This window comes from Vidua macroura, chromosome 10 (assembly GCF_024509145.1).
Source record: "Vidua macroura isolate BioBank_ID:100142 chromosome 10, ASM2450914v1, whole genome shotgun sequence".
Taxonomy (NCBI): Eukaryota; Metazoa; Chordata; class Aves; order Passeriformes; family Viduidae; genus Vidua; species Vidua macroura.
Window position 1 is genome coordinate 25331680 of NC_071580.1, and position 24641 is coordinate 25356320.

The window sequence follows — 24641 nt, forward strand, 5'->3', positions numbered from 1 at the left end:
GCTGTGTAACAAGGATTAAGCTTTGCCATGAGTTTGTGGACTATAGGATAGCTGCCGACTTCAAGCTGGGCTGTCAGGCTTGCTGGTTGCAAAAAGCAGCAGGATGTGGGGCTCATACAGCTGGATTTATTTGGAAACATTTAGCCTTCTATCTCCAAGCCTGTACTACTAGGCTGCCTGCTGTGTTTTCTCTGCCGTTGGGTGGTAATGGAGTTTGACAAGGATTTTTCCCTTTGGAAAACTCAGAAGAACTTGGCTTCCTTGCACATTCATGGAGATCATTTAGTGACACCAGTGCCAGGGCCCTGGTGGAGTTGAAACAGCAAGTGAGAAACAGCCTGTAAGTAATTGCAGCAATGTGGCCCTTGCAGAGAACTCTACTGTGATTTATTTTAAACAAAAACAATTTGTAAGTTGTGGTTCGTTGAAACAGATGATCTTGAAGAACAATTCTCCTCTGGAAAATGACTGAGCACAATAGATGTGCAGGTATCAAGTGTGGTTTACTAAAGTTACAGCCAACATAAGCAAGTGTTGCTGTTAACACAGGGTGTGTGTGACCCCCTCTGCAGCTCTGAGCATGAGCTGTTTTCCTTGCTCTTTCTTGAATCTTCAACTAAAGGTTCACCTGGTTCCAGTCAGGGAACAGTGTAACTGCACTAGGCCCACTGAGTCGATATTTAATAATAGTTTTTTTTGGCAGTACCACAGAGCAGAAGCTCTCCCAGACTGAATTTGCAAGGTACCAGTTAGGGAAAGAACGTGTGTGTCAGCTGCATGCATGCACACAGACATGCATAGAATATACGTGCACATCTCCTCCCCTGGGCCAGTGCAGTCATCAGGCAGCAGTACCTGGAATCACTGTCAAGGAGCTCTGCCCCATATCGCTTTCCAGGTGGTGCACATGTGAAGCACCAATGAGTGGGACAAAGGAAGCACAAGGCTGCAAAAGGCAGACAAAACAGCTGGTGAGGAAGGCAGAGGTGTACTCAGCATGGATCAACTCTGTTCAGCACTTGGAAACTAGGGAATGCAAATGACAGCTTTCACAGCACCCAGGGAGCATTTGGGGACTGGGAATTCATCAGGCAGGCTGTCTCACTCCCCGCCTCTGGATTGGTTTGGATGAAGCACAAAGACACACAGAGGCTTAAATGCACAATGTGCCTTTTCGCTCTTACCATGGTCAACCCAGAAGACAATGAGAGGCTGAAGGCAGGGAGGAGGAGGAGGATGAAGTGTTGGTTCTTGAACTTCTTTAGCTGCCATTGTGGCGAATCAAAAAGGTGTTTTCCTAGTTGGTGTTCTCAGGCACGGCTGCATGTGCTGCTGGATGGGAACTGCCAGGCAGATGGTCTGAGCAGGATTTATTCTCATCTCTAACCCAGTGGAAAGAGGCAGTGTCTCTGGAAACAAGGATGTGTTTGATCTTCAGTGTCTGTCCTGGGCTGAATGCACAGGGTTGCATCTAATTTTGCAAGCAAACAGTTCTAGCCCTGTTCAGACCTTGGATGGGAGGTGGAAAAGAAATTCCAGATACTGTTGGCATATACCAAGGAGTCCTGGGGGAAGACCTAGACCACAAAAATGAAGTGAGTCTCAAGATTGCATTTTGGGTGCTGTGGCTTCTGTAGACAAGTGGTAGGAAAGGCAGCATATGCTACAATCTGAAGTGCCTTAGGTGGTTTAGACAGGGCTTTTCAAGGCACTTCTCTTTCACTTTTTCTTGGGTTGTTGAAGATGCAGCTGTATATAAAACCCAGTTACTGACTTAAATACTCTCTTTATATGTAAACTAAATTCCTTACCTTATATACAGACAAAGCAAAGAACTGATACAAATACTTAGATTTGCTGTGGGCCTGTCACACACATGAACCCCTGTCCAGTGGATATCTGCTCTCAGAGCTGTTCTTCAAGAGAAACCTAAACAGCAAATGGCAAGCTATCCCTTCTGCATCCTATTGCACCTTTTCTCCAAAGGAAACTTAGAAAAAACCATTAATATCTTCTACTGCCAATGGTAGATATCTTTGAAACTACCTGGGTTCAGGAGACAGCTGCTGTAATGCCAAGAATGCTGAGTTTATAACTACTTAAACCAAGCTTGTTCCCAGCTGTGTGCCATTGTACTGCAATGCACTATCTTTGCAATGTGTTGTAATACCTACTGTAGCTTGTGATTGTCTATTAAAGTACTAAACAATAGCAAAAAATTAATACCCAGTGTACCTGAACTCCATCTGAGGGCTTTTCATACCCCAAGGAATAGCAGGAATAGCAGGGGTATAGAACTGAAACACTGGAGAGCAGAGCTCTCTCTGCTGGAGGAGCAGCAGCCAAGGCTGCACCAGAGGACACTTGAGAAGGGGCTCTGTGGGTTTGCTCCAGGCAGGGGCAGGACAGCTCCTGTTCCCATGAGATTTCCAGTGGGTATAAGGAGGGCAGCAAGCTGGGTGCTTGGGCAGCCAGCAGTGCTGTTCCTGCTGTCTCTGCTGGACAGGCTGTTTTCCACCCATCTCCTCTGCCTTTCCTCCAGGCATGGCGTCAGCCGCTCCTTGTCAGGGGGAGATCAAACCCAGCCCTGCTCCTGGGAGGGGCTTTGCCACCACTGCCAGGGCACAACTCGCTCATTTGTCTCCTGCACTCTGTCAGCAGATTAGAGCGTGGGAGATGGACTGCAGAGACCTGGCAGTTGTTTGAGGAAAGTTTCAGGCTTGTCCAAATGACACAGAAAAGCCACCGGGGGCTTGCAGCATCCACGCAGGGTGGAATGGGGAGCTGGAGGAGGGTGGGTAGGGAAGCACACTCTGGCTGGCTGGGCTGTCTCTGTGGGGTGGGTGATGGCTTCCTTTGATCCCACAGCTTGGCGTTCTCTCCCCCTAAGCAAGTCTGGCTGCTCAGCTCATCGCACGTGATCTGGGCACAGCAGCATCCTTATAAACCTACTGCTGTCCTTAAAGATACCATTTAACTCCCTGGTGTTTTCTAAAAGACTCCATGTGGTGATTCCACTCCCATCTCAGAGGAGCATCTGCCGTTTTGAATAAATATAAACCCAAAGCCTTTGCTCACCCCAGGAGCTGCAACACCCTTACAAGGCAGAGGTGTGCAGCTCTGAGCACCATCTTTGTCCCCTCTCTGGTACCGACTGTCCTGGTGTGTCGTGGCTTGCAGGCACAGTTTGAAGTGTTTTGTAGCCCCCTTCATGCTCAGTGAGGTACATTTTTACCTCATCAGAGGGACCCAAGTTCTCCTCTGTCAGCATAGCTGCTCGCTGCTGCACTCTGACATGAGGGAGCCAGGGAACTTCCCCTGCAGGGAGCTCACACCTGCTGAGGTTTTGGAGAGGCCCAGAGGAGTCATTGCTGGGGAGAGCTGGAGCGGGTGCCTCAGGTAAAGCCACAGCTGTGGTGCTGCTTTGTCCTGCTGCCCGTGGCTGCTATGCCACAGGCTCCTGTCAGCCAGCCAGGACATGTGGAGCAGACCTGTCAGGAGCCCCCTGATGGCCTGCTGAGCCCCCTCCCCAGGGACCTCCCCTCTGCATTCCAGCCCAGGTGTGTGCTGCTCCCAGCCACCACCTGCAGCCCTTTGCCCGGGCAGGGGCTCTCCTCTTCACCTGGCGCTGCACCACGCCAGGGACCCAAGAGTGACACAAGCCCCGGCCTTAGTCTGCTGCAGGGCCTGCAGCGGGCATCAGGTGTGGCTTGACAGTCAGTGTTTTCTTCTCTGGGGCTACCTCATCATGCTCAACAAAAAGAGAATTTAAAAAGAAATCCATCTGGATTTGAAGCATTGGAAATGTGGGGGAAAGGGTGCAGAAAGATGGCTGCTCCTAAGTAGCACATGCTCTCCCAGTTGCTACCAGATTTTCATAGTTACTTCCATTGCCTTAATTTGCTCACTTCACAACAGGAGGCACTCTGAATTTTGGAAGCAAATTTTAGTGTTTTTTGACAGCTAGACTCCTAAAGATGCCTGGAGTTAGGCACTCAAAATAACAAAACATTCTTGAAAATACTAATCAGATTATTTTAATAGTTCAGCTCCCTGGGGAATGATGGCTGGAGTGGACAGGAAGATACCCAGACTGAGGGCTTCCCTCATGAGTCACCTGCCCTGACCTCAAGAGCCAGGTTTAAGGACTGCCACATTTCAGGGCCACTCACTGCAGTAAGTACATGGTAGCAGTAAGTACATGGTACAAACAGCACCAGCTTCCACAGATCCAACTCCATAGTCTTGAGCATGCTCTGGAAGCAGGGGGACAGCAGACACTGCTTTACAGGGGGGACACATCCCTCCCACAGCAGAGGTAAGAAATAAGAAACTTTGGGCAAAGTGAAGAGGAGCCCACAGGGACCTCCCTGCAGCGTACTCCTCGCCTGGGCTCTGTGGTGGTCTGCTCCCAGTGTGTGAATGTGAGCAAGGGTTTGTCTGGGTCCAGCCCTCAGCTGTTGATGCCACTTCAGCTAATGCTGAACCAAATTTGCAATGACTGAGAAATACAAGGGATAAGCACATGAGCTGAAAAGGCTGAGGGTTAGTCAGGCCCTGGGAAAGAAAATATCAGTGACCAGTGGGAAATATAAACACCAGATACTGCTTAATTTACTGGCACAGAGGTTCATGGGCTGGGAGCTGAACCAAAAGCAAAACCGTGGCTGTGCTGCTGGGAAGGACAAGGGCTATAAGCTCTTGTAAGAGCCTCCCACAATCTTACTTTCATCAGTTAGTATAAAGAAAATATACAGCCTAGCTGACAGCAACTCTTTACTGCTTGGGGGAAACAAATAGCTACTGCAACCGGGAATGACAGACAGACCGGACTTGTGCTTTCCCGGGCTGAATAGAGCTGTTAAGCAGCACCTGAAGGGCTTGAGCAGAGGTGATTAAAGAAGATGCTATCTCCCAACCCCAGCAGACTACAAAAGGTGTATTTTCAGTGGCTAAATCCTAAAACAATTATGGCCTGGAGTGTAGTCAGGTTATTTCTTATCTTTCTGATGGCCTGCTGGCAAAATCTGTTTTCTTAAATGAGGTTTGTAATGTCTAGTACTTCCAAGGAAAGATGGTATTGCCGCTGCAATGTGTGTAGTAGTGAGGATCAAAATAAACATAGCAGGCATTGCTAGAACTGCGTAGGCTTATAATTAATATCCCATTCCTCAGGGAAGTGATATTTTCATTTCGGTTGTGGAGAGACTTGTTGCTTGTTACAGAGGAGTGCTGAGGGTTGTGCCTGCTCCACGTTGCTCCCTCAGCACAGGCAGGTTTGACATTTACATCTGAATTGCTGGGCTTGTTTCTGCTGGGCTCTCCAGAGCTGCTCCCGTAGAGGGGAGGTCGCTGCACAGGAGGCTGTGGCCGTGCCCTGTGTCTGTGCGGGAGTGTGGTGTGTGTGGATGGGTGCTGACACCCAGCCCAAGGCAGTGCTAGGTTTCTATATGTGAGCTTTGATCACAGCACACAATGGGGTTTTTCTCATCTTGGCCCTTGACCATTTTGCTGTGCTGTTTTGCTGGGCCTGTCCAAGATGGACAGTGCCAAAGTGCTTCACTGGAATAATTTGTCTGAGACAATGGTGACCAGGTACCAGCAAGCAGCATGACCCTTCAGGATCTTCCCTGAGCCTGCTCAGGGCTGAGGGCACATAATACTGCTGAGCTTTAGGTCCGCAGCTCATCCTGAGGGAAATGGTGCCTTTGCTTTGTGGTTCTGTGAAGATAAGCACAAATTATTATTGTAAGCTTTAGTGCAATACACACTTGCAGAAAGGCTGCTTTGTTAAGTGTTTCTTCTTCTGACATCCTGAGAGCTTTACTACGAGGAGTTTGTTTTCTTTAAAAAGAAACACCAAAGGGATACCCATTGTGCCTTGCAGAGACAGTGAATCCATGGCACTGCAGCTGATGGTGTTTATTTCTTCCCACTATAACATCCAGCCTCACCATTGCATTCAGGCAGTTAAAATTCCCAGTTGTCACACTGCTTACTTATGAGATGGGGGAAATGACATTATGGAAAAGTGTGAATGAGTGAAGTCAGAGGAAGAGAGAGCAGGCTGCTGAGAAGAGAAAAGTCTGAAAGGCAGAGCACATTTTAACACTGAGCTTTCCCAGCAGCAGGTCTCCAGAATTTAACTGGTAGGTGGTGAAGCCACGAGGGATTGTGATCTTCTGGAGTGCCCTTCTGCATAATCCGTTCTGTAGGATCACTCTACATTCATTCCTTTATAAGGCAAAGCCTCTCCTTGGGCAGCCCATGGCAGCCCCAGCCAGCTGAGCAGGGAGAGGACTGAGCAGCCCGAGGGGAGGAGTGTGGGATGGGGAGCCAGGGCTGGGTTCTGTGCTGGGTCACAGAGCTCACTTAGGCAGCTGCTCATTGGGCTTGGGGCTTTCTTCCCCTTGTGCTCAGGAGCTTTCTGGCCCGCTACATCAAGGGTTTAGAGGAAATGTATTTTCCTTCTCTCCATTTGGTCAGATAGTAGAGATTTTTTCAAAGACAACAGAGAGCAATCAGAATTTTGGAATAGTGTTGTGGGTTTCTTGGGGTTTTGTGTGGGTTTTTGTTATGAAGAGGGAAGGAGTAGAATATTCCAAAGGTACAGCTATCCTGAAAAGTATCCTGAAACCCTTCTGCTGCATTGCAGGCTGCTCCATTTGGCTTCTCTGAATCCAAATCAGCAATGAAAGTGAAATTTGCTAGGGATTGAAGTAGATAATATGAATAAGGGACACACTGAAAGTTGTCCATGTTTAGAGTGTGATGAGGCTTTGAGATTATTTTCCTGTACTGGTACTGTGCCACTCTTCTTGTTTTCATGAGGAATCTTGGTAGCTTTGAGCTGCCTCAGGAAGTATACACTGGCTGGTCCTTGTGACCCTTGGGCCCCTTGTTGAAATACCGTATGTCATGCTGGGAAAAAAACACCTATAATTCTTCTAGAATCTTCTGGCAGGCTAAAGCATGGAATTGGAGTATTCTCAGGACTTGTGAAGGAAGCTTGTCTTTTGACAGTACCTTTATTTACAGTCTGAAGGCCACAGCTAGGAACTAGGTGGGCATCTGGCACAAATCTTTCAAAGTCCACCTTGGAAGAACTGTTGATTCAGGCCAGTAGTGTCTGTAAGGCATCTGACTTGCTTCACTTCTGAAAAGCAGCACTTGGTTCAAGCTCCTGACACAAAGGCAGTGGTTGTGATTAAAGTAATGGAGCAAAAGCCTTGGCCAGTGTTCGGACAAGCCTCTCTCATCTGCTCAGAAGATGCATGTGAAAGCTTTCCCAATTGGGCCAACCTACTGTTAAGCACACAGGTGGGTTACAAGAGTTGGAATCACTGGAGGTCCAGTCCCTCTGCCTTTGAAGGCAGCAGGAGTTTTGCCATCGACTTCAGTGGGAGCAGTTTCAGCCTCAGGTGGCCAACAGCCTGAAGTTACGGCAAGTGCTTTGTATCACACTGAAAAGGGTCTGAAATTCTAACAACAGCTCCTCTGCAAGGAGATCTGATCCATTCCCATTTGTTCCCCTGTCAGATGCTGCCCCAGAAATTGGTAGTTCAGTGTGTCTGCTGCTTTAAGGCAACCGCTGACCAAAGTGCAGGTTTTGTTATTTGTTTGCCCTAATAAATATCTCAAGGCAGCTGCAGAGCTCTGTAAGCAGAGGGGAAGGAGCCAGTTGCCAGTGGAAAGCCATGCTGGGATAGAATCAGGGATGCTTCCTCCATGTCCTCAGTAAGCCAGGTGATTGCAGTGTGCTGCAAGGGCTATGAGGACTTAGAAGAAACCCAGGATTTTGTCTGACAGGATCCATGGAGTTTGGAGCATAGCTGCTGCACTGCCACTCCAGCACTGTGCTTTTACTCAGCACAAATGTGGGGAACCAAAGATGGGAGTGAAAGGGGTCAAAGGAGGAGTGAGTGGATAATCTGTGTCAGTGGGAACAGCTTGGCAAGGAAAAAGAAGAGGGGACAACTGAGCTGCCAGTCCACCACCTGGTCTCCTTTCTGCAGGAGTGCAGTGTGGGCCACAGCTGCTGAGGCCTGTGTGTGTGAGGACGTGTGGAATTACACATTCATCATCTGTTGGTTACAGGAGATCAGTCACGTACCTTTCATAAATGTAACAGGGAAGTCTCGTGGCTGAATCTCAGAGATGGGGCCTGAAAGATGCATGGAAGACAATGAGTTTGTTTTATTAAAGGGTGAAGTTCTGTACACCAAGTGAAGGAGGGCAGTCTGGAGTGCTGAGGAAGCTGAGTGAGCCAATCATACTCAGAAAGGAGAGGAGAGGGGTGTTTCATGCAGGGGAGAGGTATCCACAGCTGTCTTCCTGCTCGACCGAGGCTGAATGATGGGCATCACAAATCCCAGGGGCTCTCAGAAGGAATGGGACAAACATCCTCTGCTGATGGTTGGAATTTGAAGTAGATCAAAAATAGACAGTGTATGAAGTGTATTAATTAAGGGGGTTTCAGCTGTCACAGGGAGCGAGGATGCAATTAACGGTGCAGATCTTGTTGCACTTTCTTATTTCTGATGCTGGGTAAGTGCAGTTTCCTGTCACTCTCACACACTGATGGGTCTGTTGTCCTGATTCCCAGATGAGGGAATGATCTATAGCACTGTCTGAGACCCTGGCCAGGTCACCACATCCTGGGAATTGGAGAATGAAAAAGTCATGAGACCACGTGGTTTCAGCAGATACAGCAACTAAGAGTGGATCAGTGGAGTCTAGAGCTGTTTGCCCAGCCTGTTTCTAAGCATCCCCAGTGACAACACCTGTTCCCATGAGCTTTCCACTTGGATTTTCTCCAGTGCAGGTGCACTGAGGCTCACTGTGACTGGCATTCAAGCTGTGGGAGCACATATGGCAGGAGAGCAGCAGTCCCTCAGCAGTACCCTGAGCAAGCCTGGAGGCTGGAACATGACTTGCTTGTAAATACCAAAACCAAGAGGATTGCACAGTTTACTTCCATGGGTGCTCAGAGGATCAGATCCTCTCCACTTTCCTACCAAACTGGTCAGCAAAGGCCACAGAGTTAGTTGGTGGGAGGCAAGCAAGCTGCATAGAATTGTGATTGCTCTGCAGAACAGTCTTCTCTGCTCTGGAACACTGTTCCTATGTGGGCACTTGGTTTTATGTCAGTGGCTCAGAAACAAGCCCAAAGGCAGGCAGGGTCAGGGGAAAGCACTCTGAAAGGCATTGCTGAAAAGCTATTAACTCTGGTGGTAGTCACTGTCACTTACTGCTCAGACTGGTATCAAATTTTCCCTAATGGCTTGCAAAAGGAGAAAATGCTTTTGAATTACATTCATAATTTGGGCAAATAGTGGCCAGACTGGTGAATGTCTGGAGGTAACATCTTTAGGACTGCCAAGAACATTTCCCAGTGGCATAACTGAATCTGGAAGTGGAATTGACTTCCAGACTTGATAAACCTCCCAGGGATGGTCCCTTTTTTCTTGTGACAAGAAAGAAAAATTTGGTGCCTGTACTATTCTGCCATGATGCACAAAGGGTGTGATTATTCAAGAGCAAAAGCATCTCAGTGAGTAAGAGAACAGAGGAATCAAAAGGAGAACTTGCTGCTTTGACTGGGGTCCTGGGTTTAGTCCAAGTTAAGTACCTGGGACCTGATGCACTTTGAAGCAGTATGGATTTTCCCAGGTGGGAAAAGCATACTTACTTGGATACACAGTGTCAGAAGAACTAAATTCAGATTTTAAAAGTTGTGTTTTTCACTGACTGGCCCATTATGTTTTCTAAGATGAGTGTAGAAGACCTATTGCTTACATTCAGGTGGTGAAGGAAAAACCTGGGCAGTTTGCATTTAATGTGAATCTTAGCAATACTCAAGCAAAAAAGACCCAATAACCAAAATGTTGAGAATGGACCTTTTTCAAGTTATAAATTCCTGAAATTGCAGAGCTTTTCCTTTAGCCATCTTTCTGCATTTAGCTGAATGCTTAATGAGTGACAGTTTCTCTGAAATATTCCCTAATCATATCCATATTCTAGGGAGACCAGTTACAGCATCGTTATCATCTCTTCCTCTATGAACACGTTATGTCAGGTTAATAATGGTTGCATCAGGAAAGTGTGATCCAGCCTTCTGAAGAACAGCCCTGGCTAACATTCCTGTAAATGATTCAAGGTACACGAGTAATCTTACTCACTTCATTTGCCTCTTAATTTCTGAGTACCACCTTGAAAAGCATATTCAAGCAGTATATGTAGAAAGTCTGCTTTGTTCTGTTTTTAAGACATGGCAAGAGTTCGATCCTCCTTCCTGCAACATAAATACTGTGCTTGCTGCAATTTTTAGCAAAGATAAAGCACATTCACTATAAAGGGAGAATTTCTCTTTTATGGCTTTCACAAATCATAGTGGTCAAGATAGTGGGGTATCTGCAGAGACAGCTGGTGTTCCAATCCTCTGAAGAGTGCATCAGGATTTCAGGGAGCTTGGAGGCAGCTGCCCTCAGGAGTTCTGCCTGGTACCTTGCAAGCACTCTTATCCTTGTCACTCTGCCAAGCTGTCTGAGGGGAAGCTCATTAGTGCTGGGATGGGGAGCTCCAAGGAAGGCATGAAACTTGCAAGGTGTGAGAAGCTCAGAGGTGGCCCAGTTTCCCATATGCCAAGATCACAGTCCAGGAAAAAAAGGGTTTGAAGCATGGTGATGGTAAATGGTGCCATCTGTTTCGCCAGAAAATCAAATTGCCTGGATAAACTAGTCTGTTCTTTAGAGAACTACTCTGTTCTTCAGAAACTGTGCACCAAAGACGTTGCTATGAACACTCAGGCCATTCACAGTGATCCAGTTGCAGACTGAGGCTTGTAAGTCTTCCAGCTCATGCTTTTACACTCGTTTTTTCCAAGCTGTGTAACTGCTGCCCCACTCAGAGCTGGGACTGCACTTGAGGCAGTTCCTTCTCACGCTGCTTGTGGCACGCAGTGACAGCCAGGCATGGTGCCCAGAGGCTGCTGTACCTTTCTGGAGTGTGGTCCACATGTGTGAAAGCAAATCTCATTCATGCCCAGGCATGCTGAACCCCTAGGATGCTTCAGCCAAAGCTAGTTGGAAAAGAGTAGATGCATTCCTCTGATGTTCTTATAAATGCAAACAGTAGTCTTTTTCTTGAGTAGCTGAAAATGCTGTGAAATGTTCTGTTTAGTTTAGTCTGGGATAAAATGTCCCACGGGGATGTTTCTCCTGTCCCTTTCCCTTCCTCATGATTCCTGTTAGTGGTCCCCACCATTACTTTTGTTCATGCTGAAATGTGAGCCCTAATGGAAGTGTCAGGCAAGGAGGAAACAGGCGGGTGAACATAGAGCTTAGGGTTGAGTCCAGCAAAACTTAATCTCTTATAATCCCTGGGAAATGTTCTTTCAAAGCAAAAAGATGTAAAGAAATCCAACAGGTCTATCCCATGAGATGTAAACCCATCTTTGGCATTAGATGGGTATGCAGGTTTACTCAGGATGTCAAGGTTCTTTAATGCATTAAGAGTGTAGGTACGCATGTTCATGGGTACATCCAGAGGAAAGTTGAGTTGTAACTGTTCTGCGAATCAAACTACAAGTTTTTAAGATTTCTGTTTGAAACCCCCTGCTAAATTGATATTTTGTCCCATTAACCACACAGAGACATGCACAGAAACCAAACATCAAACAGCACACAGAAGTGATTTTTGTTTCTTTCATAAGTACTGTTGCAGCTTCAGAAGTGAGAGGGGAGTTGGAAGTGGAGGCAGAAAAAAAGATCTTTAAGTGGTTAAAAAAAAAAATAAATCCTTGCTCTAAAATGTCTACTGCCAAATTTCATCACAGACTAATTCCTTGCAGCTGAGCTGCAAACCTCTATGAAAATAGGGGTTTACAGTGGAAACACTGACTAACTATAGCTGTGCAGTCTCATGAATAATGACGCTTTAATTACGCCTTACGATTTACCAAGACCTGCTTTCTGTATAGCTGTTGCTGGTTTGGGGAGAAAGATCTTTTTTCTCTTGACTGTGGTTTGCTTCTTTTTGTTCATATTGTGTTGGCACATAGTTTTTGAAAAGCTTTTCTCTGAAGGGAGACAGCTATGATTAAATATGAAATGATTGGTTGAGCTGTTTGTCAAAGTTATAAATAGGATACCACACAAACCCAACACTAATCTCACTGAAAGACAGATACTGGCAACATTTCTTAGTCATCTGTTCCTGACACTCGGGGGAAAACAGCTACACTTCCATTAAGTTTTCAAACAGAAGTTGCCTAAAATACATTTCTATGGTAAAATTTTGGGCATATGCACTGTAAGCCACACTGAGATCTAGGAGAGTGTTGGAATTTTAAATGTTCATCCCAGTTTAAACCTGCTCCTCTGGATCCACCCCTCTGTGTAGGGGTGAAGGCTGTTGGTTTGATGTTTGTGGAAACAAAGATCTGTTAGTGAAGCAGTGCTGGCAGGACCAGACTGATGCCCTTATCTCCTCATACCCCTGGATTAATTTTAAGGGCGGAAGAGGAGGTCTCTAGGGATGCCCTCTGCATCTTCAGGTTTACAGGCAGCTTTCTGTAATCTGCTCTTGGAAGATCAGATGGAGGCATAAAAAGAAGAGAAATGGCACAGGTTTTACTTATGTGCGTCTGCAATCAGGAGGGAAAGGCAGCATATTGAATTCCTTCTGCTGCAGATCTCTCACACAGCAGCTGCTGCAGACTCCAGCCTGGATGCTGCTCCTTGTCCACTCCAGTTCTGCATCAGCTGCACCCGTTCTGTCAAACTGGAAGTCTGCAATTCCGTGTTCCCACAGGATGACCCCATATTTGCAGTTTGCTTTCATGATGCCTCAAATTGTAGGGAAGGGCTCCACAGTTTGACATTTACTGCTGGCCAAAACATTCATGAGAAATTAAAGCAAAGCAATAGCTGAAGGAGAGCCAAGCATTTCTGGGGCTGAAAAAAGCTTCAAGTTGCAAAGTGAAAAAGCCCACAGCAACCAGAGCTTGCCCCTCCAATCCTGCACCTTCCCACATCCCTGCCAACACATACAGCAGGGAGTTTTAGAGGAAGTATAAGCACTTTTAATTTATGGCATTAGTCAACAGCTCTTCATAGATAAAGTCTCTTATTTTTTTTACAGAAATCTAAAAAAGGATTATCTTTAATTTTTGGGGTTCAGACAATTCAGACATGCATTTTTTTTTTATTTTTAGCTTCGGTAAGTGTACACATGTCGATGGAATTTCAGATTAATGAGCTTCATTTAACCTAATCTCTTAAATTTTTAGGCATGGGCATTTTGGTTTTGCAAACTCTCAGAATCAGATTCAGGTCCAAAAACTTTGTTTAGTAACTATTTAAAATAAGGGTTTTTTTCAAATTCAGGAGTCAATTTCATTCTTATCAGCAGACAGAGTGATTGAGGGGTTTTTTAGCTTCCTGATTTTCCCTTGGGAGATCTTTGTTGCTAGAGAGTAAGACCCTCCTTGTGTGCACAGAGCAGCTCACCTGGGTGAACTGGCAGCCATCAAGGGGCTCATCAAGGTGGACAGCAGTGGCCTGTGCCCTGTGCAGCCTTCCCAGCCTTCTCCTCTGGTGTGGTACATCCTGCTCATCCCAGTGTCCTGCAAGGGTGGCAGAGGGATAAAGAACAAGGAGTGCCTTCCAGGAGGTCAGGGTTGAGCATGCAGCTGAAACCCAGAAGGATGATTTTCATGGTTTTCACACCAGCATCAACTGCTTGAATTTTGCTGGGGTTGAAAGGAAATGTTCTCTAATTGCTGACTTCTCTGTGAGAGGTTAATACAGGTTTGTTCTTTGCACTGAAATGATTGGGACCAGCCATGAGCACTCCCCATTCTTGAACAATGATTTTACAAGCTTGCTGAAGCCCTTTAGTCTCTTATCTCAAACCAGCCCCAAGTGCAGTACCACTATTTTCCTTGCAGAGCTTTAGTAGGTGAACTGGAAAAGCCTTTTGGTTTTGTCCCTTCCTCAAGTTCCTGACATGGATTATATGAATTATTGCCCCAAAGTTTGGGGTTTTTTAATGGAGAATAAACCAAAGGCCTTTGGCTCTTAAACATCTTAGTCTGAACTACATCTTTAATCCTCAGTTTGCTACCCAGATTCCTTTTACAGTCTGGTCCTACTGGCAGTGAGAAAGAGCTGACAGTTTCTCCAATAGATATTCTTCTGAGAAGAAACTAGTAAAAAAGATTCTGCTTAATGAATTACTTTGCCTCTTATGTAATAACATATTTATGTTGTTATGAAGCCTGCAGTGAAGCTGCATCTGATAAGAGTGATAGGTTTCCAGTTTGATCTTATTTTAGATTGCAGCAAACTGAGGATAAAAAGACTCTTTGTTCCAGGAAGAAAAAACAGAACCAAACATCTGGTGAGAAGCTGATGTGCTCAGGACAACTCTGAAAGAGGCTGATAGTGATGGATTGCAACACACAACTTCAATACGTCCCCACAAGTGTTATGTAAAAAGACAAGATAATTCTTCCATTGTTTAAGATTAGTTTTAAAACGTTTCTGGTTTTCAGGGAAGGGGAGAGGAAGGAGTGTAACAGTGCACTCCCTGTGTGTTTCTCCATAATTCTTGCAATTGGTCTAGTTTGGACTGAAGGCTTCTTTCAGGATTGATTTACTTGGAGAGTGTTAATTGTAGACCATGTCCTAACTCCCAGTGGAAGCCTTTCATAATGGATCATCTCCTGTAGCAGTCTTGCTCAGAAGCACCCCCACTGTGTGTCCAGTGCCCAGAAGAGGATCTGGGGAGTGTTGGATTCAGTGTGTTCAATCAGTTCTGCTAGCTGGAGGTCTTTCACTGCTTGTGGTACATGTGGATTTGGCCCTTGTTCTTTCATTCCTCTCTTAACCACTGAAAAAGATATTTTCTACTGCAAATTATAAAGCGTTTCCTACTCTGTCCTTAAATACAGGCTTGGATTGTTTCACCCTGTGCTGATTCCTGCTGTGTGTGCACAGCTCAGAGGCAGAGTCAGGCCCATGTAGCTATAAGCAAGTCCTGAGAGAAACTGGGGCAGCAGAGTGATGGGAAGGGGTATTCTGTTTCATTCAGAAAGACACTCCCAAAACCCAAACGAGCAATGCGTGGGTGAAGTGCTTTCATGCAGAGCTTTTCACGAATAATCAAGTCTGTTGTCAGCGCTTGTGACATTTTCTCTGTTCCCTTCCTCTGGGCAGTTTGCCACTGTAACATACACAGATGACATTAGGATTTACAGACTGTCGTTTCTGAAGGCACTCTTATCTAATCTATACTTAGTATTTTTCCAGGACACGGAGGTGGCTCTTTCTCTTCTGTTAATTAATTTTTTTTGCCCATGTTTGCCTGTCTTATAAATTCCTCTGACATCAGGGTCTAGGATTAAACAAATTGATACCACACTTCCAGTGTGTGTGAGCTTGACACTGAGCTGACAGCCTCGGAGCCTGAAGTATTTTGACACACGAAGATAGCAAATACAGAGGGAAGTGCTGTTCACCCTCCTCCGCGTGCTCCTGCCAGGCTCCTGGTTTGAATAGCCTCTGTCAGTGCTAATGGGGCAGTCCCAAAGTCCTCCCACCCATCAGTGGGTTTCTGCTCGAGGTGCCAGTTGTGACATTTCTCAGGAAGTAGCTGTATTTATTCACTGTGTCAGGTTTTCACTGTAATACAATTACAGAACAGCAGTAACCTGGTAGAGACCCAACTCCATGCAGTAGCCAGATTAAGTTGTCTTATTTGGTTAACAGTATTTTCGTAGTTTATTAAATCCTAGTAGGAGTAGAAAGATAAGAGTGACAAGAACAAATCTTATGGATTATCTGCTCTTGGTTGTTCACTCCTGTTGATATAATCCTGGTCTGAATGACTAGCTGTGGGAACAAGCCTTTAATGTTTTCATATTGTCCCATCTTAAACATGTGCATTGCTTTATCAGAATAGGCATATTCTCTAGCTATTTTTTTTTTTCTTTTTTTTTTTTTTTTCTTTTTTTATCAGTGATGTGGAACATGGTGCTTGTTTTCTTTATCTGGAACAAAAACATTAGTTCATCTCAGATAGCACAAGCTATTTGATCAGCCTTCAGATGGCAAGGCATTTCAAAAGCTGCTGACATGGGACAAATCCAGACCTGTGGTGTGCAGCTTGAAAAGACTTCATGCCCTTGTTTTCAGTCCCCCGAGATAACCAGCTACTCACCCAGCAGCAGCAAAGAGATAGGATTGATTGTGCCAGAGACAAACCCCTCTCTCCTTACTGAGGCCAGGAGGCAGCAGGGATGTGCGTGGGGTCACTGGCATGGCGCAGTGCTGAGAGAGCCCCTGCCTCCTCTGCAGTCCTGCTCACGTGTCAGCTGTGACACTGCCTGTGGTGGCCTTGGACCAGCTGAGATTGGGCCCAGCTGGGTCTTGCCACGTAGCAGGAACTGAGGTCCATGAGTGGTTCCTGTGGGGTGCTGGTGAAGCAGACAGCTTCCCTGTGGCTGTCCTCTCCACCTTGCTGCATTAGCTCTCAGGACAGCTCATCCGAGATGTCGCTGAGTCCATGGCAGGGCTGGTTTCCAGCTGCACCCTGCCACCTCTGCTTCTCATCCTGAGAGTGCATCTTCCTAGGAAGTGCAGGAAAATAAGGACTTCATTTGAGCACAGCTCTTCCTCATGACCATATTCTGCCGCCTTTCTGGGCCAGCCCACAGCCCTGGCCCACCTTGCTGTCCTCAGCCTGCAGTATCACTGAGACCAAGGAGAACATGGTTCAGTGCATTTTGATCACAGTGTTTGCTATATGATACTTGATATTCCGGCCTGCTGTGACTCCCCTGACATTATGTGCAAACTGAAGCCAAAATTATGATACTCTTAATACATAATCAGAAAATAGAAGATATTGTATTTTGCCAACAGCTGACTGCAAATCAAAGAAATAGGCTGCACAGCTAACATCTGCCTTTGCAATATGGGAAAAGATCTGATTTTTTACACTGCTTAATAGAGCAGTCTGTTTTCTGGTTCAGTTCGATGGTAGCAGCTACAACAGGGGATGAGCTATACAGCTGGACACCTTACACAGGTGTTAATGGGGTGCAGGTGTTTGGCAGAGCTTGCCAGCGGATGGTTCTCAGTGAAAAGGGCATGAAGAGCTCTTCCTAGGCTGGTCAGCCAGGACTATCTCCTAGCCCAAATTTTTTTGGGGTACCCTGTTTCCCCTTAGGAGTTATCTGTGGCAAGGCTGAGATTCAAGGTAGCATCATGGTACTAGTGCTGGCTATGCTGTCAGCTACTTATTAGCATGTGTCATGTTGTGTTCTCTGTAAAGATATGTATTTGAAGACAACTGGGGACAGGAGTGCCTGAAACAGGAAAAGCTGGGAGGCATAAGGAAAGGAATTTACTTTCATTGCACTACCTCTTTGCAAGGTATTTTTAACATCTGTACCACCTCCAGGCTCATTTTGCATCAGCTGTAGACACTCTGACATGGTTTGAAAAAAAAAAAAAAAAGAGAGAACCCATATTCAAAACTACGATATCCTGTCCTCAGTACCTGGCTGTGATGCTCATTAGCCTGGATGGGATTTAGGTGTGAAGAGGGAGAGGCAGCAGAATAGTAGTGTTCTCCCCCAGGAGAGGACTGGAGCTCCTCAGCTACCGGTGCTCTCAGGCTCTCAGGCTGCACCTGGCCAGGGGCTGTGTCCTGGCATCCCTGCCATGCCTGGCATGTCTTGCACTTCAGCAAACCTGATTGCCTGAGACATGTCCACCCAGAAACCCCCAAGAGGGAGCTTGGCCTGGAGTTGTTCCTGGCATGGGGGGGCTGGACTGAGGCAAGGAGCATGAAATGAGCTGTTGGAACAGTTTGGAGAGTGAGTGGGAGGAGGGTTACAAATATGAGGGAAGAATTATGATGGATTTATCACAGCCTGAAATAAATTAACCTCTGGAAGGAATGATTTTGTAATAATTTGCATTTAGATACTCTGACACAGCCACATAACCCCAAACCTTCTGCAAACATTGTAATTAATTCAATCTCCAACATCCTGTGAGAGGGATAGAAATAGCACTATTTACATGGTTAAAGGAGCCAAGGACTCTTCACTCAGCATTGCATTTTACACCCCTGGGACTGCCCTTCTGTCTTGTTTCCAGAGCCTCCTGGTGGGGTGAAAGGCAGGAGCAGTGAACAGCTAGAGAACTTTCCTGGGCACAGCTAGCTGAGCTCTGGTGTGTTACAGCACACAGCCCGTGGCAGGCAGCCCAGGGAGCCTGTGTGGGCAGGGCAGAGAGGCTGGAGCACACGGCAGAAGAAGCAGGGAGCAGAGCCCTGTCTCTGTTTTAATGCACTATGTCTCAGCTCCTGGTAGTGGTGTCTGTGGGCAGGGCTATTCCCCTGCAGGGACCCTGGGCCTAACTCCATCCCTGAGTGAGAAGCGGTCAAGTGATTTAATATTCAGCACTCTGAAGTGCAGTAATGAATTTGATAGCCAAAATGATCTGCTAACCCAGCCAGCTTGAGAGGGTGTTTCAAGGACAATCCAAGCCTGTGGCTATGCATTGGGATATTCTCTTGTCATCAGCCTCCTGCCTATTCCATTCCAGGACCGTTGCTTGATGCTGTTTTCCTGCCTGCTGTACCCTGTTTCTGTTTCCAAGGGACCGTGCAGTCAGTGGGTTACATCCCACCCCAGCTTCAGCAGCTTTTGCAGGAGAGCTGGCTCTTCCAGAGAGACCCAGATGGAACCTCACACTGTGACTCTGGAAGGCTTGAGCAAGCTGATTGTTTTCAGAGCACCTCAAAGTGTGTCTTCTCTTCCTTACAGATGTGTTGTAAATCCAGGGTTCTCTGGGCATGACCCAGAGCTGGCCTTTGTTCACTGGAAGCATATCCGTCATCTTCAAGGAGATTCGAGCAGCCCTCCATTTGCTGCCAGTTTGGCTTCTTCCATGCCTGTCTGCTTTCTGCAAAGCTGTTCCAGGGGTGGGAGCACGTGCTGTCCAACACGTGGTGAGCTACAGGTCAGCTGTACACAGGGAGAACTTGTGTGGCACAGCAGCGGGCAGAGGACACACCCTGATCGTGGAGATTTACTCCTTGTAAAACACCTCTGGCTCTCTGTAGGTATCTGCAGATGTCTCCTGCCAAGTGAACCCAGAAATATTTATAGTGCAAGCTTCAGCAATAGGACAAAGGCAAGTTGGCAACCAAAGGGACTTTGAAATATAAGGAGAACCAAAATATGCTCTGGAGCACATTTATTTTGGAATCAATAGAAAAAGGTTAAATAATAATAGTGAATGTTTCCAGGGTGGGTCACGTTAAAAAGCAAAGAAAGCAAAGCATGTTCACAGTGCTGTAAGACTGTTCTGTGTGTGCTGAGTTTAAGTTACAGAGATAAATGATGAAACTTTGCTTCCCACTGAGACAGAATGTGGTGGTGCTGAGCACCACACAAACACCTGCTGAGTACCTTACAAACACCTGCAGAAAGCTAAGATAAATGCTACTTCAAAAGGGATTGAAACTGCTCTGAGTTCAATAATGGAAACAATTCTATATTCAGTTCACAAAGTTGTGTAAAATCAACCAGTTTTAGCTATGGGTGTGATTTCTCCCCTGCTTTCTGCCTGTTTATCCCCTGTCCCCCTCAGTTGTGTGGAGGCTGTGGTGTCACAGCGGGGTTGCAGCCATCCTGCTCAGACACGCTGTGCCTCGCCCGGGCTAGGAGCGCGGCGCATCTGTCTGGACGTGTCCCATTTTAATTAGCACAGCTCTCACCACTGCTGCTCCTCGTGTCCCTCAGGGAGCTCAGGCACAGGGCTCTTCCTCCCCATCTCTCCTCCTGGGGACAATCCCCACACCTTCCCCCTTGGTTTCTACAGCCTGTGCAGGGAGCCTGCCTCATGGGCAGCTTTGGTGAACACATTGCTGTCTTCTTGCAGGGACGTCCGTGTTTGCTCTCCCAGTTTCAGGCAGACCTCCTGCCTAAATCCTGCTGGCAGCAGGTCGGGAGATGGGACATTCCCAGGGTTCCCACTGATTTGACTCGGTTTCCCAAAGCAAGGCATTTGTAAAGGGCTGTTGGAGGATTTGCCTGAGCCTGCCAGCCCCGGTGGGTAATGGCACCCAGAGGAAGTGGCGGGAGTGCTCATGTTGTTGAGTGCAAGGCCTCTGAGCATGGCCAGGACCTCACCACCAAAATTCACCATCAACTGAGGAGGTAAAGGCACTTCTGGAAACTGCTGGGATCCCCTGGGATCCATTTTTTTGTTGATTGGCTTTTCAGAGAGGCCAGGCCCTGTAGAGGCCTCGCACAGTCCTGAGTGCATTGAAGGCCTCATGGCTGGATGCATCCCACAGTAAAACTGCTGTGCACAAAACTTCCGTCCTTGCCAGAAATCCTGTGGCAGCAGAAATGGGATGGAAAAGGCCGGACAAGAAAAAAGTTTTTTTAATTTGCCGTGAATCAAAGCCATGTCTTGTCAAGAAATTCCAGCTCCCTTTTCCTGCTTGTCTGTCACATGTCAGCAGCCCTGACACTGTATGTACAGATAAATACAGCTCTACAGAAAGGAGCGCAAGGAACAACTCGGAAGAATCCAGTTCATGAGGGAAGAAGAGGCTCAGGCAAGCCCTGGAACTGGGCTTGCATTTGGTGTGGCAGGCATGGAGCCACATGATATTTATATTTGACTCTTGAGGTTTTGTATTGAAGCAAGTTGCTGCTTTTCCTGCTACTTTGGGCGCTGGTGAGGAAAATAGTGGGTCTCAAGGGACACGGGCAGCCTCCAGGACACACCACCCTGACACTCCTCTCAGCTGGGAGCACAACACAGGGCTGGAGATGGGAGAAGCTGGTGAGCAGCAATTCCCATCACATAGATAGGAGGACTGGCAGTGCAGATGCCCATGGTAACCTGTTTTCCAAGGGCAGGCTCACCCCACACCCTACAGAGGTTGCTCAAGGGTCATCTATGAGCAGGAATCCAAGGGCCAGCAAAATACAAACTCATCCTGAATGGCTTCTGCCTAAAATCCATCAACTACAGAGCACTCCAGTTGCTCTTAGGCTGCTAATGAGATAATTTTCACAAGGATAGGACACCTGCCCAGTTTCAGAAACCCTTTATCACCCATTTGCTAAGAGCTTTACACTGGAAATAGCTAAGGACTTTAATGGGAAACTCTGGAGACTGTGCAGGTTCAGGATTTGAAGCTGTTGAGATACACAAGATAAAACAAAATTTTAAAGGTGTTTGGACTCAGATGTGACATTAAGACAGCAGTCCTGTAGAAGTGCCAGCAAAATCATTGGCAATCCCAATCAAATTATCTTAAACATGGTAACTGCTTGGTAATTGGTTTATCTCAGAGCATGTTTGGAACAAGAGGGGTATTTTATTGAAATTGTTTTTAATAAATGTTTGATTTCATTCAAATTAATTCTTATTGCTTGGGTAAGGAGAAACATAGGGTGTGTTTGTAGGTGCATGTGTCTTTGTAAGGACTCATCAGAACTTGAGCACTTTTTTTTTAAATGTTGCTGACTTTGCCTATGCAATCACTTGCTTCTCCACAGTAAAGAAATTGCAGAGGGCAGGAGAAGCTCCAAACTAGAGAATTTTTCAGTTTGACTGCTGAGTCCTCTCACCTTTCCTGTTCTTCCTTATAGCAAAAAGTATATTCAATCAGTGATTATCCTAGCAACCTTTTTTGGGGTGGTCTTGTCTCTTTCTGGGAGATAAATTTTTCACTGAAAATTTCAATACATGTGGAGGGGAATTAGCTGCCCAAATTCCCCTGACATTCATCACATCTCTGTCTCTTGAAAACTTCTCACTAGCCTCACCTCTCTGGTTAAGGAAATGCCTTCCCAGGATATATTTGGTAGGGCAGGGAGCACTTCGGAGCTGTTTCTTTTTTTTCTTGACAAAGCAGTTTCAAACAGCAGTGCTAATGTACGTATTAAGTCTAATGAGTACAGCTGTCATTTAATGAGACTTACAGAAGACATGGGTCTTCTGGGATTCTAGGCAGAGATGGATTCTAGGAGAGCCTTTGAGCAGGAGACACTTGTATTTCCCTTCTCCTTGCTCCATATATGAATTTTTTCTCCCTTGCTTTTTCTTCCCTCACAGTCAACAGTGAGAAAATTTGTGCCTGCATTGATACCAGCCACTGTATTAAAGCAGAAGGACTCAAATTAGGTGGTAAATTTGACAGAAAGACCTGATGCAGATCCAGGTTACCAGGGAGCTGGGATATTTTTAAGCTGAGATTGTCCAGCATGAAATTCTCCCTTTTTCAGACTTGGCCACTAAACTGCATTTTCTCTCATTTTAGGGGAGCACCTGCGAATCTGCCCACAAGGCTACACCTGCTGCACCAGCGAGATGGAGGAGAACTTTGCAAACAAAAGCCGAAGTGAATTTGAAGCCATGATGAAAGAGGCTGGTCGCTCTGTGCAGGCCACCTTAACAGCACAGCACAGAAGCTTTGACAGTAAGTAAAACCTGCCTGGTTCCCTCTGCTCAGGAACCAGTCACTGCTCAGTTTTCCAGGCACTGTTGGAGCCAGGAGTTGGTGTTTGACACGCTTTTCTCTGCATCTCACTCAACAGTTTGCATGAAGCATTGAGCTGCTGGAATTGCAGGAATTGTACCTCTGACACAGTGTTTCTGTAAGACCAAGGCATTTTGACATCTCCATTTCAGAGCAGCCACTGGAGGAGGCTGGCAGGCTCTGGTGTGCCTTGGCACTGACACAGCTGTGACAGGCATGCTGTAATCAGCTCCTACCACAGTAGAGTAGCATTTGAAGCAGTGATGTAAAACCTGGCACTTTGCCTTGAACTGTAAGTTGAACAATGTGGTAAAGGTGACTGGATAGCCCTCAGTAGGTGGGTTGAGTATAAGGAGACATGGATTTTTCTTGCCCTTTCCATGTAGATTGCAAGTGAAAAGGAGGTTAGTTCGTATTGGACGCTTATAACTGTCAGTTTCATACAAACATCAGGAAATGTTACAGAGCAGGAAAGCTCTTAGAGATTGCGGTGCATAAGATGTTGTGGACAAACATTCTCTCCGAAGTCCAGTATCCCTCCTAACCTAAGCAAAGGCTAAGGATGGCTCTCTCTCCTACTTTTATTGTTCCCTGAAAAACCCATTTTGCAGTGCACAGTAAGCCTGGAGGTCTGAAGGCCACTGTAAATAAATGGTTTACTGACAAAATTGAGATGACCTGTGATTCAGAAACTGTATCCATTATCAGATTTTGAAGAAGGTCAGACATGGCCCTCCTAACTTTATCAACAGTCATCATCACGGAGTTACCGTGAAAAGGAGTCGGGAAAAGAAGCTGTAATAGCAGAAAGGTGGAACTGGAAATTCAAGTAGTAAATAATAGATCTAAAGAAATAAGCCTGACCTTCAGGCTTACAACCAAGATGAAGTGCTTTTACACTAAAAAGGGGAAAAAAGGCCATGCATCTCTGCAAAAGCCATTGTGTGTGTGGCCAAGGTTGGCCACAGCAAAGGCACTCCTTTATAAGCTCAAAATTAATTGATTTTCACCCGCTTTAAAAGGTGACAATCAGGATTTTTAAAAGAGCCTGACAATAGTGGTTGCTCAGACTGATATCTGAATGGGACCTGACGTAGCTACTGCTGAGCACAATCACCAGCCTCTGAAATCCAGCCCTTCACAGGGGTTAGTGCTTGGCACCCTCTGTCTCCACTCCCTGTCACAACACTGGCTGCTGTATCTGCTCTTTATTTTCACCACAGCCACTCCAAAGAGCAGAGTTCTGCATCTGTCATGTAAGAGACTGCAAAATTTGATGGAAGCGTGGAGGATTATACTAATAAGCAGAAATTTCCTAGTAAGGAACTGGTTTAGTCTAAATGTGATGTTTTGGTGGATTAATAATAATAATAATAACAGCAGTAAGAGTAACAGTAAGCAAAGCCAAGCATATAAAAGGGGGATGCTTGTGTTGAGATGTCAGTTAGAGCCATTTGGTTTTATTCCCCAGTATTTTATAAAGATAGAGCTTTATTTCTGTGGTGCATACCCACATTTGTTTTAAGCATCAAACAAAGTAAGTGTTCAATAAGCCAAGTATTACTTTAACAGACCATAATGCACAGATCATTGTTGTTCTGTAGTGGGAACAACCTCACTTGAGCCCACAGGCCAGGAAGATGTCTCCTGCTCCCATTATACCCTTTTCGTGTGCTTAACTACCCTTGCAATCAATACAGAGTTCATAATTTATGCAAGACATGATTAAAAAAATCATCATATTGTGTCTCAGTTTCAAGCATGACTTTACCTTTAAATAGTACTATTAATTTTTTCTTTAGCTACTGCATAAATGGTTTGAAATTGAGGGAGTTCTGGTGATGGGGCAATGGGATCACCTCAGCTCCTGAAACAATGCCACAGAAACTACCCTAGCTTCCAGGAAATGTTATTAATCTCACAGTTAACAAGACTTTTTGCAGGTAGTGCTTCTTAGAGCTGTTCAATAAAGAAGCTTTTTTTATGTCAAATGGATGAGTTCTAGTCTTGCTGGCACCGGATGCCTGCACTTGTTGGATTTCCTCAGCAGCAGCTTG

At 46.0% G+C, this 24641-nt stretch overlaps 1 protein-coding gene across 2 annotated transcripts in view; it reads left to right on the forward strand.

Moving 5' to 3' along the window:
- Positions 1-24641, forward strand: part of GPC1 (glypican 1) — a 195012-nt gene that overhangs the window by 77177 nt on the left and 93194 nt on the right. Inside the window, exons 1-2 of one of the 2 annotated variants that reach the window (XM_053986056.1) lie at positions 19979-20242; positions 22366-22524. In XM_053986056.1, the coding sequence (XP_053842031.1) occupies positions 22416-22524 (109 nt within the window). In that variant the 5' untranslated portion in view covers positions 19979-20242; positions 22366-22415. Of the gene's footprint in view, positions 1-19978; positions 20243-22365; positions 22525-24641 lie in introns of those variants that run through there. The other variant, XM_053986055.1, reaches the window with a different exon arrangement.